General features: G+C 42.8%; 1 protein-coding gene across 1 annotated transcript in view; it reads right to left on the reverse strand.

The window, feature by feature from the left end:
* The window catches only part of FARSB (phenylalanyl-tRNA synthetase subunit beta), a 103148-nt gene that overhangs the window by 58394 nt on the left and 28861 nt on the right, over positions 1-15893 (reverse strand). Inside the window, exons 7-10 of the mRNA XM_073625946.1 lie at positions 9125-9233; positions 8535-8605; positions 6181-6242; positions 3410-3461 (exon numbers count right to left, since the gene is read on the reverse strand). Coding sequence (XP_073482047.1) covers positions 3410-3461; positions 6181-6242; positions 8535-8605; positions 9125-9233 — 294 coding nt within the window. The remainder of the gene's footprint in view (positions 1-3409; positions 3462-6180; positions 6243-8534; positions 8606-9124; positions 9234-15893) is intronic.

Raw genomic sequence — 15893 nt, forward strand, 5'->3', positions numbered from 1 at the left:
CAAAATACATTCTGTTGCTTCTCCTGAGTACGGGGATACCACATGTGTGAGACTTTTTGGGAGCCTAGCCGCGTACGGGACCCCGAAACCAAGCACCGCCTTCAGGCTTTCTAAGGGCGTAAATTTTTGATTTCACTCTTCACTGCCTATCACAGTTTCGGAGGCCATGTTATGCCCAGGTGGCACAAACCCCCCCCCCCCCCCCAAATGACCTTATTTTGGAAAGTAGACACCCCAAGCTATTTGCTGAGAGGTATAGTGAGTATATTGCAGACCTCACTTTTTGTCACAAAGTTTTGAAAATTGAAAAGAGAAAAAAAAAATGTTTTTTCTTGTCTTTCTTCATTTTCAAAAACAAATGAGAGCTGCAAAATACTCACCATGCCTCTCAGCAAATAGCTTGGGGTGTCTACTTTCCAAAATGGGGTCATTTGGGGGGGTTTGTGCCACCTGGGCATTCCATGGCCTCCGAAACTGTGATAGGCAGTGAAGAGTGAAATAAAAAATTTACACCCTTAGAAATCCTGAAGGCGGTGATTGGTTTTCGGAGCCCCGTACGTGGCAAGGAAACCAAAAAGTCCCACACATGTGGTATCCCCATACTCAGAAGAAGCAGCTAAATGTATTTTGGGGTGCAATTCCACATATGCCCATGGCCTGTGTGAGCAATATATCATTTAGTGACAACTTTTTGTCATTTTTTTTTTTGTCATTATTCAATCACTTGGGACAAAAAAAATGAATATTCAATGGGCTCAACATGCCTCTCAGCAATTTCCTTGGGGTGTCTACTTTCCAAAATGGGGTCATTTGGGAGGGTTTTGTACTGCCCTGCCATTTTAGCACCTCAAGAAATGACGTAGGCAGTCATAAACTAAAAGCTGTGTAAATTCCAGAAAATGTACCCTAGCTTGTAGACGCTTTAACTTTTGCGCAAACCAATAAATATACACTAATTGACATTTTTTTTACCAAAGACATGTGGCCGAATACATTTTGGCCTAAATGTATGACTAAAATTGAGTTTATTGGGTTTTTTTATAACAAAAAGTAGAAAATATAATTTTCTTCCAAAATTTTCGGTCTTTTTCCGTTTATAGCGCAACAAATAAAAACCGCAGAGGTGATCAAATACCATCAAAAGAAAGCTCTATTTGTGGGAAGAAAAGGACGTAAATTTCGTTTGGGTACAGCATTGCATGACCGCGCAATTAGCGACACAGTGCCAAATTGTAAAAAGTGTTCTGGTCAGGAAGGGGGTAAATCCTTCCGGGGCTGAAGTGGTTAAAAAAAATTAACTCATTGAAATGTATTACACATGGGCATAACAATGGGCAAAAAATAAAAAAGCAACAGAGATAAAAACTGTTGTTAAATATACAACAGAAAGAAAAAGACAATTTATTAAAGCAGAAGTAACATGAACTATTTTTAATCTTGCTGCTAAACATTAATACAAAAATGGGAAGGTATATTATAATTACGTTTTAACCTTTTATTTTACATTTTTTCAGTTGCTTCCTTGTTTCTGGCCTAGGCCAAAATGATAACATACATCCCAGGAGTCTTCATGGGCATTTTTTTTTCTTTCATCTGGGAGGGGAGAAGGGGCTTTCTCAGCCAAACATGCCCTCCTGCCTGCATGCTTGAGCAAAGCACAGATGGATTCCAGGAAGTAAATGCTACATAAATTGCCTGTAGTGATGGGAAGTTTGGATCTTTTATGTGAATCGGTTCATTTCAAACTACTCATTGAAATTAACAGATTCATGAATCGATGCACTTGCGGAGTCTGCTGACAAGCAAGTAAACCATAGCTCTAAATTTAACTCAAACTTATTATGATAATATTATTATATAATGATCTGAATCAGAAGACTCTGATTCACAGAAGGTTGGCAGATCCTTAAGTGGATAAAAAAAAAAAAAAAAAAGACAAAAGTGATGGAAAAAAAAAAAAGGAATAAAAAACAAAAAACGAAAACCATCCCCACCGACCCCGATATCTGCATGTTATTAAACATGCATAGGGCATGCACGTGTACATAAACGATGATTCGTGTTTCACACGTTAGGCGTCGTCCGAGTGAGAGCAAGAATTATAAAAACAGATTTCATGGTGAATTCTAAACTGATGTCCTCTACAGGCTTTAAAATCATCACCTATGGAGTGTTTAACCCTTTCCTTTTTTGATCAGCTTTGATCAGTATGATCAGAGTTATAATCAATCGGATCATAGGGTTCTGTGCTATAACTATTACAAGGCGTCCCATAAGGGTTTCTTTACTGTTTATTTTTTTTTTAAAAAACCTCGCTTTTTAAAACAAAGGGTTAAAGAATTAATCTGAATGAGGATCTCCTCTCATCCAGGGTCTGCGTCCCCGCCGTTTTTGAGGCTCCGTTCACGCCATGGCATTCTGGATCGTGGGTGGAATCGACGTGATTCTGCCCACAATGCCAAATGGACGCAAACATGGGACGCGTTTGAGATCCCCCAATCGCTTGATGAATTGTGGTAAAATTATGCAAACAGAGGGGCGAAACACCCGTCGTCCAAAAGAAGCCCCGGAACTTCTTTTGGGCAAAAGTAACGGGGAACGCAAGTGCGTCCCGCGTTTTGCAGCGAATCGGGATTGTGGGCAGAATCGCAACGATTATGCCCACGATCTGAAACGCCATGGTATGAACTAAGGCTGTCTGTACCTTATCACTGCTGCTACCTGATCATTGATTTAGTGTATTGTTCATGATTATTTCAGTGTACTGTATTCTGAGACTCATGATTCTTTGACTCAGTGTACTCTTGAATCAGAACTGTTGTGTTTGTCTCCAGTTCTTGATTGTCAGTGTGCCGGCTGATTGGTTGCAGGGAGGGGCTGAGTTCTCACTCTAGGATCATATTACCAGACCATTTCTCCTCTTGAGTCAATAGTGAATGGTTTCAAATGAATCAATTCAGTCAGATGAATCGATTTATCCATTTCACTGAAAAGAATCGATTCAAAAGAATGATTGGTTCATGAACTGGACATCCTTAATCCCCTGCCCTTATTCTAGATGGCCATGGCTAGAAATGCTGGGGGCTGTTTTTCAAAGTGGTTTCTCAACAAAATAAAGCATGGGGGCATGGATGGATGGGTAAGTTTGTTCTGAATAACAACAATAAATGAAATACCCTTTTTGGTTTGTGATGCTCAGAAACAGCTTAGTTTGCTTTATTTAGGGATAAATGATAGTAGATATAAAGGAATTCCCACAGAGATCAGTTACAGCAAGGTGCATAAAGCGAGTACCTCTGTTGCTACATATTGGAAATCTCTCTCTAATACATGACTTTTGATGATGAACATAATAATGTTATATTAGCACAAGGCTAACACTTGTCCAGCTAAGAAAATGACCTCTTACCGGATAAAAATAGCTTTTTCCATCTGGATAAATAACTTCAACAGCTTCAGCACTGTAAATAAGCAAAAAGGTACAAAGAACTAAAAGAGTACAAACAAAAGACTAGACATGTGGTGCAGTATGTATTACATGCCATATCATAAAATAATACGTATGAAATGTCTAGATATGTATGATGCACATAGTTTCGTAAGGCCACTGTTGGCATTGCAGTGGATGATGGCTAGAATGAGAGACATTCAGATATCTATTGGCACTGCGAGACTTTAGCAGCCTCCCTCTTTCTAAACAATGTCAAAGGTGATTGGCTCAATGCCACCCCATTACTGTGCCCCCAGGACAAGGCTGGAAGTAACAGTACCTGCACAGTGCATAATTATCTGACAGAAGTGTACATGTTTATACACCAATCACTCCCAGGACTGATCACTCGGGAGCTGTCACCCGGCTCAACCACCATCACACATCTTAGAATCATTCTCCTGATGAATCATATCTGTAAAATGCATTGGGAAAGAGATTCATACACCCCTCACATTTTTGTAAATATTTTATTATATCTTTTCATGTGACAACACTTAAGAAATGACACTTTGCTATAATGTAAAGTTGTGAGTGTACAGCTTGTATAACAGTGTAAATTTGCTGTCCCCTCAAAATAACTCAACACACAGCCATTAATGTCCAAACCGCTGGCAAAAGTGAGTACACCCCAAGTGAAAACGTCCAAATTTGGCCCAATTAGCCATTTTCCCTCCCCGGTGTCATGTGAGTCGTTAGTGTTACAAGGTCTCAGGTGTGTTAAATTTGGTGTTATCACTCTCACTACTCTCTCATACTGGTCACTGGAAGTTCAACATGGCACCAAATAGCGAAGAACTCTCTGACGATCTGAAAAAAAAGAATTGTTGCTCTACATAAAGATGGCCTAGGCTTTAAGAAGATTGCCAAGACCCTAAAAGTGAGCTGCAGCATGGTGGCCAAGACCATACAGCGGTTTAACAGAACAGGTTCCACTCAGAACAGGCCTCGCCATGGTCGACCAAAGAAGTTGAGTGCACATGCTCAGCGTCATATCCAGAGGTTGTCTTTGGGAAATAGAAGCAAGAGTGCTGCCAGCACTGCTGCAGAGGTTGAAGGGTCAGCCTGTCAGTGCTCAGACCATACGCCGCACACTGCATCAAATTGGTCTGCATGGCTGTCATCCCAGAAGGAATCCTCTTCTAAAGATGATGCAGAAGAAAGCCCGCAAACAGTCTGCTGAAGACAAGCAGACTAAGGACATGCATTACTGGAACCATGTCCTGTGGTCTGATGAGACCAAGATAAACTTATTTGGTTCAGATGGTGCAAGGGTGTGTGGTGGCAACCAGGTAAGGAGTACAAAGACAAGTGTGCCTTGCCTACAGTCAAGCATGGTGGTGGGAGTGTCATGGTCTGGGGTTGCATGAGTGCTGCTGGCACTGGGGAGCTACAGTTCACTGAGGGAACCATGAATGCCAACATGTACTGTGACTTACTGAAACAGAGCATGATCCCTTCCCTTTGGAGACTGGGCCGCAGGGCAGTATTCCAACATGATAACAACCCCAAACACACCTCCAAGACAACCACTGCCTTGCTAAAGAAGCTGAGCGTAAAGGTGATGGACTGGCCAAGCATGTCTCCAGACCTAAACCCTATTGAGCATCTGTGGGGCATCCTCAAATGGAAGGTGGAAGAGCGCAAGGTCTCTAACATCCACCAGCTCCGTGATGTCGTCATGAAGGAGTGGAAGAGGACTCCAGTGGTAACCTGTGAAGCTCTGGTGTACTCCATGCCCAAGAGGGTTAAGACAGTGCTGGAAAATAATGGTGGCCACATAAAATATTGACACTTTGGGCCCAGTTTGGATATTTTCACTTAGGGGTGTACTCACTTTTGTTGCCAGCGGTTTAGACTATAATGGCTGTGTGGAGTTACTTTGAGGGGACAGCAAATTTGCACTGTTATACAAGCTGTACACTCACTTTACATTGTAGCAAAGTGTGATTTCTTCAGTGTTGTCACATGAAAAGATATAATAAAATATTTACAAAGATGTAAGGGGTGTACTCACTTTTGGGACATACTGTAATATATATATATATATATATATATATATATATATAAATAAAATATAATAACGGATCGCAAATAGGATGCGATATGAATCAGGGGTTGCATGGTTATAACAAAGAGACTTTTTTATAATATATATTATAATTAAAAAAAAAAATATATATATATACACATACACACACATATATATATATATATATATATATATATATATATATATATATATATATATATATATATATATATATACACACACACACACACACACACACACACATATACATACACAAACACATTATACATACACACCCACACACAATTTTGCAAGCATATTGTTTGTAACATTTTAAACATAAAGTAAGGTCAACATTGTTAGCATATCCACTAAGCAAGCTAAATTTTCAATATTCTAACAAGTTTTCCTGTTAGTTGCACATTTCTTTTGCCTGTGGCTTAGTTTTTTGACATTTGACATGAGTGCTCTTCTCCTTAGTGTTTTAGAACTGGTTATTGCAGCTGTCTGTGCATCTCAGATGTCTGTCAGGGGAGAAGAGTTGCCCAAATCACACTACAGAAACTGCTGACAAGGCTTTGTGCAACTGTTTCACAATTAGCTGAAAGTAACAGAAGTCTAAATTGGATTGAGAAATCCTTTGGCACATTTTACTTACGTGAAGGGCTCATCGCAGTATTCACTGAACATGGTGACCATAATATCCAGGACTATTTTAGCCTATACAATATGGAAGATGAATTAAATTTAATATTCAGCATAATGAGCATTCTGTTCAAATATTTGTTAAAGCTAAAATTAGCAATACACAGTTTGAAGTTCTGCCAAGTTTCTGCTATATCCACCAAAATTAGAGCCCTGGATGGCCCTGTCAGCTTGACAAAAGCTGACTAACAGTGATCACATTCATACAGATGCAGGCACTGTTCGGGTATTCAGACAGCCCCGGCTGCCGCATACAATGCAGATTCCTCCATGCACATTCAGCATAGATGGGAAATTGACAGATTTCCCCCTTTTGGCCCATGAGGCTGAATGACAGAAATCAGGTGGCTATGGCAAAATAAGAGGCTATTTAGAAAAACACAAAACAAAATGAATGCAAAAGCAGAATTGTTGCATATAGCAATCAATTAAGTTTTATCTTTTCTTTTCAGAGAACATGAAATTATGTGACTGGTCTTTGTTTTCATCCCCAGTGTTATTTTATAAATAAGCATACAAAGCTATACATATTAGAATCTATTGTTAGAAACTATGTACGATGGTGATAAAGCCTAAACCCCTAAAATAATTCATGAACACACATGAACTTACAGGATAAAAAAATTGCATTTATTATTTTTTTCACAGGAGCCTGTCAGGAGGAAATGTCAATGGACTAAGTGAGTGGTGATTACTGCACTTGTGGCAGGCAGGATTACTGCACATGTGGCAGGCAGATATCCATGAATGAATGAGGTGGTTGTGTGGACAAATGACTGAATGGTGCCGATTTTAAAAAAGTGACAGCATCTGTGGGGGAGAGTAACACCCTGTTGGGTGGGGGGTTGCAATCCGGGGGTGGGGGAGTTTCTTAGCACCATGTTACATGTTAAACCGTAAATAAAAGGTGCAACATGTAACATTTATTATTTGTATGTATATTCTATGATGCAGAATGGCGCCCGTTGCCCTGGATGATGTCTTCTGATGATGAAACACATTGGGTGGAGCCTCCTACTGACATCATCACGCACCAGGAAGTAGATGTCCATGCTGGTTTGGTGAATATTTATACATGTGTGTGTCTTTGAACTTTGAGTAAGTGCACTTTATATAATAAAGCATTTAAAAAGGTTTTTACACTGTGGAGAGGCTCTTTTCTCTTGCTTTACATGAACCATTATGCTGAATATCTGGTCACGTGCATCCAACAGTGTTCCCGGTCCACATTGAGACTATTTTGTTTCCTAAGGAGATTATACAAGGGCTTTGTGTCCAGTCTTAAATCAAGGTGATCATGGAAAGTTGGTGATGGTGTCTGGTGGTGGTACTTGGCGATAACAGGAAGAAATTATTTTTCACCTGTTAGCACAAATTTGGATGGGACTCTCTCATATAGACTTTTTTATTCACTTAATAAAATCATAAAATAACAGATATCATCATATGTTTATTTTCATCTATTCACTGTGAACACGTTTTAATGTTTATTCAGGTGTAGTACAACACATTTTGATATGTAACAAGCACATGTTGCAAAATGTGAAATTTGACTGAAACTGAATGCTTGTGGCAAGGGCATCCATAATTGTTTAAAAATCTAATGAAGATTGTACAGGCTGTAATGTGAGGCCAGTTTAAAGTGATATTAAAGCCGTGTTTTTTTTTCCCCAAAAAATAACAAATATGTTATACTTACCTGCTCCGTGCAATGGTTTTGCACAGAGAAGCCCATATCCTCCTCTTCTCAGGTCCTCCCTCCTGCTGGGTGCCCCCATAGCAAGCAGCTTGCTGTGGGGGCACCCAAACAGGCGCGCTCCTGACCCGCGGCTCTGTATGTACATTCACACATGGAGCCACGGCTCGGCCCCACCCCCTCCATCTCCTGATTGGCTCACTGGCTGTGATCGACAGCAGTGGGAACCAATGTCAAATCAGGAGTGCGAGTTCATCAACAGGCAAGGCTCTTGTGAACATCGCTGGATCGACAGGGGGCTCAGGAAAGTATTAGGTGGGGTCTGGGGGAGCTGCCGCTCACAGAAGTTTTTTTTACCATCATGAATACAATGCATGAAGGTAAAAAAAACTTGTGCCTTTACAACCACTTTAAAAGAAACCTGGTGTAAAAGAAATCCCTGGCTCTGCCATTGCAGACCTCTTTCTGGCATATGGTGTACGCCAGGCTGACCTACTGATTTACTGCCTAATGCAGAACAGGTGTGCAGCAAGCATTTACACGATCAAGGTCAGGAATTACAGTTCCCATATTTTCATATGTAATTCACAGAAATTTGAGCTCTCCATTACCTTTGTCAGATCTGTGGCAGTGCATTCTATGAAGACATTATGAGTATTCAAGCTGATTTTTGTGTGATCCCCTGAAAAAACAAGAAACAATTCTGAATTTGAAGGAAAAAAAAAAAGAAAAAAAAAAAAAGGTGTTTCACCAGTGTTGACATAACAATGAATGTTGTTAACAGTAGGCACACTGGTTAAATTCTGCCCTCACAGCATATTGGTGTAATCACCTAACTTGGCGAGGAAAAAAAGGCTAAATTGGCAGTACAATAAAAATCCAGGCTGTGCGGTTATTTCTGTAATACAGTTTTCCTTAACACGAAGGCCATAATTGCCACCCTTTTTTTTAAAAATGCAAGTTCTCCGGTTAGTCAACTGGTTTCTTTACTTTCTGAGTCATTGTCCTGAAAGCATGCAGATTATCAGATCTGACTTCACTCTGACCTTTCCAATAAGCAAGCTTGTTTCAGGTTAGTAACACTGAAAGAATCAAAGTCACACATGACCAGGCACCTAGCATTTTCAAAAAAAGGTTAGCAATTGCAACACACATTTCTGTATGTAGTTTCCAGTTTTAAACAAATTTTCAAACTCTTTACCATTGATAATTGGTGGCATGGAGAGTAGAATCTCATCACGATCGTATATCACAGGGTAAACTGGTTTATCTTCAATGATGTGCAGAAAATGTTTCAGGTGGCTGTCAGTCTGTGGGCGATACAAAAATAACATTTCACATACACACACACAAATTTCACAGGTTCAAATCCAGTACAAGATTCACCCAGGCACTATTTCTCTGCAAAAGTAAATTCATCATAATAGTACGGATTTTTAACAATTTAGTTAATAAATATAAAAGAATATAAAACAGATCTATGTAAAAAGTTTTAGCGATTTAAAAAAACATAAGGGATTGTTAGAAATAAAATGTACATAATTAGTGGTGCTTATAATATGCTATTCTCAAGGGGCAACCCATACCAGGGTGTGCAAGTCAAAACTTTCTTTAATGGGATAGATCAAAAAAAAGAAAAAAAAAAAAAAAAAAAAAAAAACACACTCTGTGTAATGAATATTGTACAATCAAACCATGAAAAGAAACAAATATGTGGTTTTAAGCAGCAACAAAGAACTGGTTAAGAGAACCAGCACCAGCTGGTCTTATCAAGGAATCTTAAAGCGGGACTTCATCCAAAAGGGGAAAGTCCACTTGTTTGCATTCTCCCCCACCCCTACAGTATTTGCAGCTGCTGACTTAATTTTTTGTGGGACGACTGGAGCTCTGCTTTAATATAGATGTGCTGGCCTACCCATTAAACATTTATATTTACTAACCTATTTACCATTTTGTAGGGCAGTTGTAGACAACTGCCCAGCCCAATACAAAGAATCTCTTTAGCAGCAGTCTACACCACATAGTTTGTCGAGGGTCTGACACTTCCACAATGGAGGCCTTTACTTGTAAGGAGGATTTGAAAAAAAAAAAAAATGATGGTTGGGGAAAAGTGCCCTTCAGTCTAAAAGCTAAGTTCAGCTTATTAAAAAAAAAAAAAAAAAAAATATGACTGTACAGGCAACACGCTCCAGTGGTATAAAGAAACATGGTCCAGCTTAGAAATATGGGGTTTAAATGTACATGACATTCACTGTAAGCCAATTTCTACTTCACCCAACCCTGGCAAAAATACTACCATTTTGATGGATCTGCCACACTCTGGCATAGAAGCACCCCACAAGAATCAGATTAATGAGCGCAGTCTGTGCCCCCTTACAATGTTGCTGCAGTGCTGAGCTCAGCTGCTGTTGCAATAGGAGGAGGGATGTTTTTACACTACTGGGACCCTTGACTGCACAGTAATTTTCTTCAAAAGATGAATTTGGCCTTTAAAGCAGAGCTAAAGTGGAAAAGTAGAAAAAAAAAAAAAAAAAAAAAAAAAAAAACTGCTGGAATGTAGATTCTTTTTGGCAAAAGAAACATGCAAAGACTTGCTTCTAGCAGATTCTTTTTATTAAAATTTAGCATACAAAGCCCATGGCACATACAGAGGGCAAGGTACTACAGGGCATATTCTGCATATGTGTAGCAGTTATGTCACCAATGGCTGCCTAACAGCAGACGTTAAAAAGAAGACCCAGGGCGTGTCCTGGCTATGGAAGAGTGAGGACGTGCTTCGCCTCAGCTCTGCTCCATGGCCGCTTCTCAGCCAGCTAATGCGGGGGGTTACCTGCAGCTAACGGCTCCCCCCATGTCACAGAAGCTACGACAATCCTCCCAACCGTTTCGGTCCGACAGAACACGGCAGGGACACCTGGACTCTTACTTCCCGGGGACCCGTGGACAAGGCCGCAAGGCCTCCAATATTGTGCCGACCGGGAAAGCTCAGAGAACAACGAAATCCTCGCAGCCGGCCATGGCCACGGCTCGGCCACCGAAAGGGACAACATCCCCAACCTCTCCGGTGCCATCCCCAGGGTTGGTGAGTGACTCAGCCCCCACTGCCTCCCCTGCATCCCTGGATGGCTGCTCTGAGGTGTCCGACTTCTTTGGGGATGAAGACATCAGGCGCCATATTATGTCCCTTCCCACCAGAGAAAACTTAGAGCGGTTTACATGCAGATTGGAAAAAGCCTTCACTGAAGATATCACCCAGCTGAAAGCAGATACATCTCATCTGGGCAACAGAGTGGAATCTCTGGAAGAGAAACTAGAGGAGGTTCTCCCCACTATTGCTCTGCTGCAGTCTAAGTGCCCTGTAAAAGAGCAGCAGATTGAAACCTTATTATGCCAATTGGATGATGTGGAAAACCGCAGCAAAAGGGTTAATATTAGGATCCGAGGCCTGCCAGAAGCCACTGCTTCCAGAGACATTATTCCCACGCTGACGGACATTTTCAGAGATATATTGGGCCTGCCAGCTTCCGCTCCCATTGAAATTGACCGAGCGCATAGAGCACTAAGGCCCCCGTCTCAAGATGTGAATAACCCCAGAGACATAATTTGCAAGCTCCACAAATATACGCTCAACGATCGCATTATGCAAAAAATGCGCGGTAAGCCATTTTATGACTTTGATGGAGCACGTTTATTTTTCTATGAGGACATTTCAAGGCGCACCCTCTTCGCCCCCTCCTGACTGTGATCCAGGAAGCAGCACTGCCATACCGCTGGGGCTTCCCCTTCTCTTTGCAGGTGACCAAGGATGGACGACAGGCCACCCTGCGTAACAAAGATGATCTCCCGTAGTTTCTTTCCTCTCTCGGACTAGATCCCGTGGACTTCCCTGATTGGAGAGGTCCATCTGATGCTCCTGGGTTGAAGCTCCCCCAACCATGGTCGACTGGCACGCGCAAAAACCGTAAGAGGGATAGACAGCGTCCGAACCATGATCCCTCAGCGGACCCATCCACCACCTGAGACTAATGCTGATGCCCTTCTTTCTTTCTTTCAACAGTCAGTGATAAGTGTTCTCATACACAGTTGCTTGCTATAGGGAGAACTTGCCTTCATATAAAAGGTCCCCCTACTAAAAGGACCCCAGTTACTTGGCCGTCTGTCCCTTACCCTTCAGGGACACCGCAGAGGGTGTTCCCGGTTTTCTCGCTAGCTTTTTCTTGATGCCCTCATTAGGACCATAACTGGGGCTCCCCAACCATACCACCCTGATTTCCGCTGGGAGATGATACACACTTGCTCTAAACAGAATAACCCCCCACTTGATCTCAACACCCTGTAAGATGCGGTGGACGGGGATGGGACTTCCTACCCTCCCCCCCCATGTTGGCACACGTTCCCTGCATAGGCCACCCATGTTTGGGTACAGTCCCCTATTGGGACAATAGGTTGTGGTCTGAAGTCCCCCCCCTTGGACAGGAGGTCTCCAAGCCCGGCCTACAGATGTTATGTTCATTGATTTGGCTAATGCTATGTTATTGTGTTATCTTTGCCTTGATAGATATCTCTCTGTTTTCTCTCTAGTCTCTCTTCTCTCCCCCTTCTCACTCCCTGTTTCCCCCTACTAGGAGCGTCCACCTGCTTCATGATCTGCACCGGGCAAGTTGGAATACTCGGCACACCCTCAGTCTCCAGATCCCCCATGACTACACTTAAGGTAATATCCTATAACGTACGAGGCTTCTGCTCCCCAGGGAAACAAAACAAATTATGGTGGGAACTTAAGAAGCTAGGAGCACAAGTTACAGGAAACCCACTTTACTCATAAATCCCTACCTAAACTTCCCACACACGTATACACTCAATGGTTCCACAGTGCCTCTCCTACCTCCAAATCCAAAGGCACCACGATCGCGATTCATAAAACTTGCTCTTTCAAAATCGTAGACAGCAAAATAGACACACAGGGCCGCTATGTCTTTTTGAAAGGAACTATTTCAGGAAAAACGTATACTTTTACCATGATTTATGCCCTCAATTCTAATCAGTTAACTTTTATTGACGCTACCCTCGAACTATTGGCAGAATTTAAAGAAGGCTTTGTGGTCCTCGAAGGGGACTTCAACGTCAGCCCAGACCCAGTATTTGATACCTCTAGCTCCTGGCCCTCGAGCTCTTACGCTTTTCTTAAACATTTCCGCAAGTCCCTTCAGGCACATCTCCTACTTGATAGCTGGAGGGTCCTTCACCCGATGGGAAAGGACTTCAGCTATTATTCCGCTGTCCATGACATATATACCCGTATAGACCACCGTGTTGAGCTAGAGCTCACTAGAGCTCTTACAGTCTGCGTCCATCGGGAACACCACTATATCCGACCATGCACCAGTCGGGGTGACCCTCACACTTCCATCCGGCAACCATAGGGCCTGGACTTGGAGGCTACATGAAAACCTATTGGACGATACTGCAGTGGTGGCCAAAGTGACGGAAGTCATCACCAATTATTTTATAGAAAACAACGTAGATGATCTCAGTGCAGGCATGGTGTGGGAGGGTCATAAGGCGGTAATAAGGGGGGAGTTGATATCCTTATGCCGCGTACACACGAGCGGACTTTACGGCAGACTTTGCCCGGCGGACTGGATTTCGTCAGACAATTCGATCGTGTGTGCGCTCCAGCGGACTTTGTTTTCTCAAAAGTTGGACGGACTTAGATTTGAAACATGTTTTAAATTAATCCGTCGAAATCAAGTCCGGTCGAAAAGTCCGCTCGTCTGTATGCTAGTTCGATGGACAAAAAGCCACGCTAGGGCAGCTATTGGCTACTGGCTATGAACTTCCTTGTTTTAGTCCGGTCGTACGTCATCATGTACGAATTCGACAGACTTTGGTGGACTGTGTGTAGGCAAGTCCGTTCATTCAGAAAGTCCGTCCTAAAGTACGTCGAAAAGTCCGCCAAGCAAAGTCTGCCGTAAAGTCCGCTCGTGTGTACGCGGCATTAGGCTCCAAACTCAAAAAAATGCGTCAAGCTGATTTTGATAGGGTCCTAGGCGCTCTTCAAGAGGCAGAACTTAAACATAAGCAGGGTGGAACCCCTGGGGCACTGCAGAGGTTGACCGACCTGAGAGAACTGTTTTTGCGTTTGCTGGATTGGCAGACACGCAAGCAAGTCAGATTTATGTCACACAAATATTATGAGCATGGCAATAAATGTGGCCGCATGCTCACAAGGGCCCTTCGCAAGAAGCATGCTCAGACTTATGTACACAAGCTTCGTTCCCCATCTGGGGATATAATGGTCCAATCCTCTAAAATTGCCTCAGGGTTCTAGGAATATTACTCTCAACTTTATAACCTGTCCCCCGACCAACCCTTAGACACTCAGACACCCAGGTCAGTAGCCATCCAAGACTATTTAGCCCCGGCTGGCGTTCCACCCTTGGACACAGACCAATGTGCAGACCTAGAGTTATCGGTTACCTCCAGTGAGATAGAACTGGTGGTGAAATCCCTTCCTACCGGGAAGAGCCCTGGGCCGGGCGGCTATACGGGTTCATATTATAAGACTTTCTTGCCCCTCCTAGTACCCCACATGTGCAATTATTTTAATTCCATTGCGGAGGGGACCCCCATTCCCCCTGAGGCGCTGCTAACCCATATTACGGTTCTGCCAAAAGACAGTAAAGATCCAATGATTCCCCAAAGCTATCGCCCCATATCCCTTCTTAGCGTTGACGTTAAGATATTAGCGAAAATCCTGGCACATAGACTTGGGCGTCATATGACCAATATCATCCACCCAGATCAAACTGGGTTCATCACAGGGAGGGAGGCGAGGGACAATTCCATAAGAGCTGTTCAGCTCATCCACTGGGCCCGCACCAGTCCTGACCAAAAGCCTTATATAATTCTTTCGACCGATGCCGAGAAGGCTTTTGACCATGTCGATTGGTCATATCTAAGGGCGGTGTTAGAGGCCCAGGGGATGGGTCAACGCATGCTGACCACAATTATGGCCCTATACTCTAATCCCAGAGCACAGGTTAAGGTAAACGGAATGCTTTCTCCTAGGTTCCCAATCAGGAATGGCACGAGACAGGGGTGTCCTCTCTCCCCCCTCCTCTTCGCCTTGGCATTAGAGCCACTGCTATGCACTGTAAGAGCGAACGTGAACATAAGGGGCCTGAGGGTGGGAAACACGGAGCACAAACTGTCGGCATATGCATATGACGTGCTCTTTCACCTTTCGAGACCTCTGATCTCACTGCCAAACCTGATGAGTGAACTACAACGATTTGTTATACTTTCTAATTTTAAGATTAACTTCTCTAAGTCGGAGATACTACCCATTCATTTGTCCCCCTCCTTAGCAACTAGTCTACAAGCCGCTTTCCCCTTTACTTGGGCCAAGTCCTCCATTAGATACTTGGGTATACGATTGACAGACAGATATGACACTCTCTATGTCGCAAACTATCCTCCTTTACTCGAAGCAGTCAACAGAGATCTCTCCCAATGGACCAAGACCGCATTTACGTGGTTAGGTCGCATTAGCATTATAAAAACGAACATTCTGCCAAGAGTGCTCTTTTTCCTACAGATGATTCCAATCTCCCTGCCTAGAGAATTTTTTACCCGAATATCTAGCATGTTGTCTAGGTTTGTGTGGAACGCACGGAAACCCAGAATAGCTTTGAAGGTGTTAAAGCGCCCAAAACAAACAAGAGGTCTGGGGATTCCAGACATCTTGAGATATTACAGGGCTATCACTCTTCAGAGGGTCCTCAACTGGCGTTTCCATACCCGGTCCAAACTTTGGGTCTCCCTAGAAAAATGTTTAGCGGGGAGAAACTTGGCCTATGCACCATGGTTGTCCTGGGAGCATAGAGGACTGTCGGACACTACCTCTCCACTAACGTCGCACGCTCTCTCAACATGGGATAGGATAAATCGGATTTTAAAACTATCAA

This window comes from Aquarana catesbeiana, linkage group LG04, assembly GCF_042186555.1.
Source record: "Aquarana catesbeiana isolate 2022-GZ linkage group LG04, ASM4218655v1, whole genome shotgun sequence".
NCBI classification, from domain to species: domain Eukaryota; kingdom Metazoa; phylum Chordata; class Amphibia; order Anura; family Ranidae; genus Aquarana; species Aquarana catesbeiana.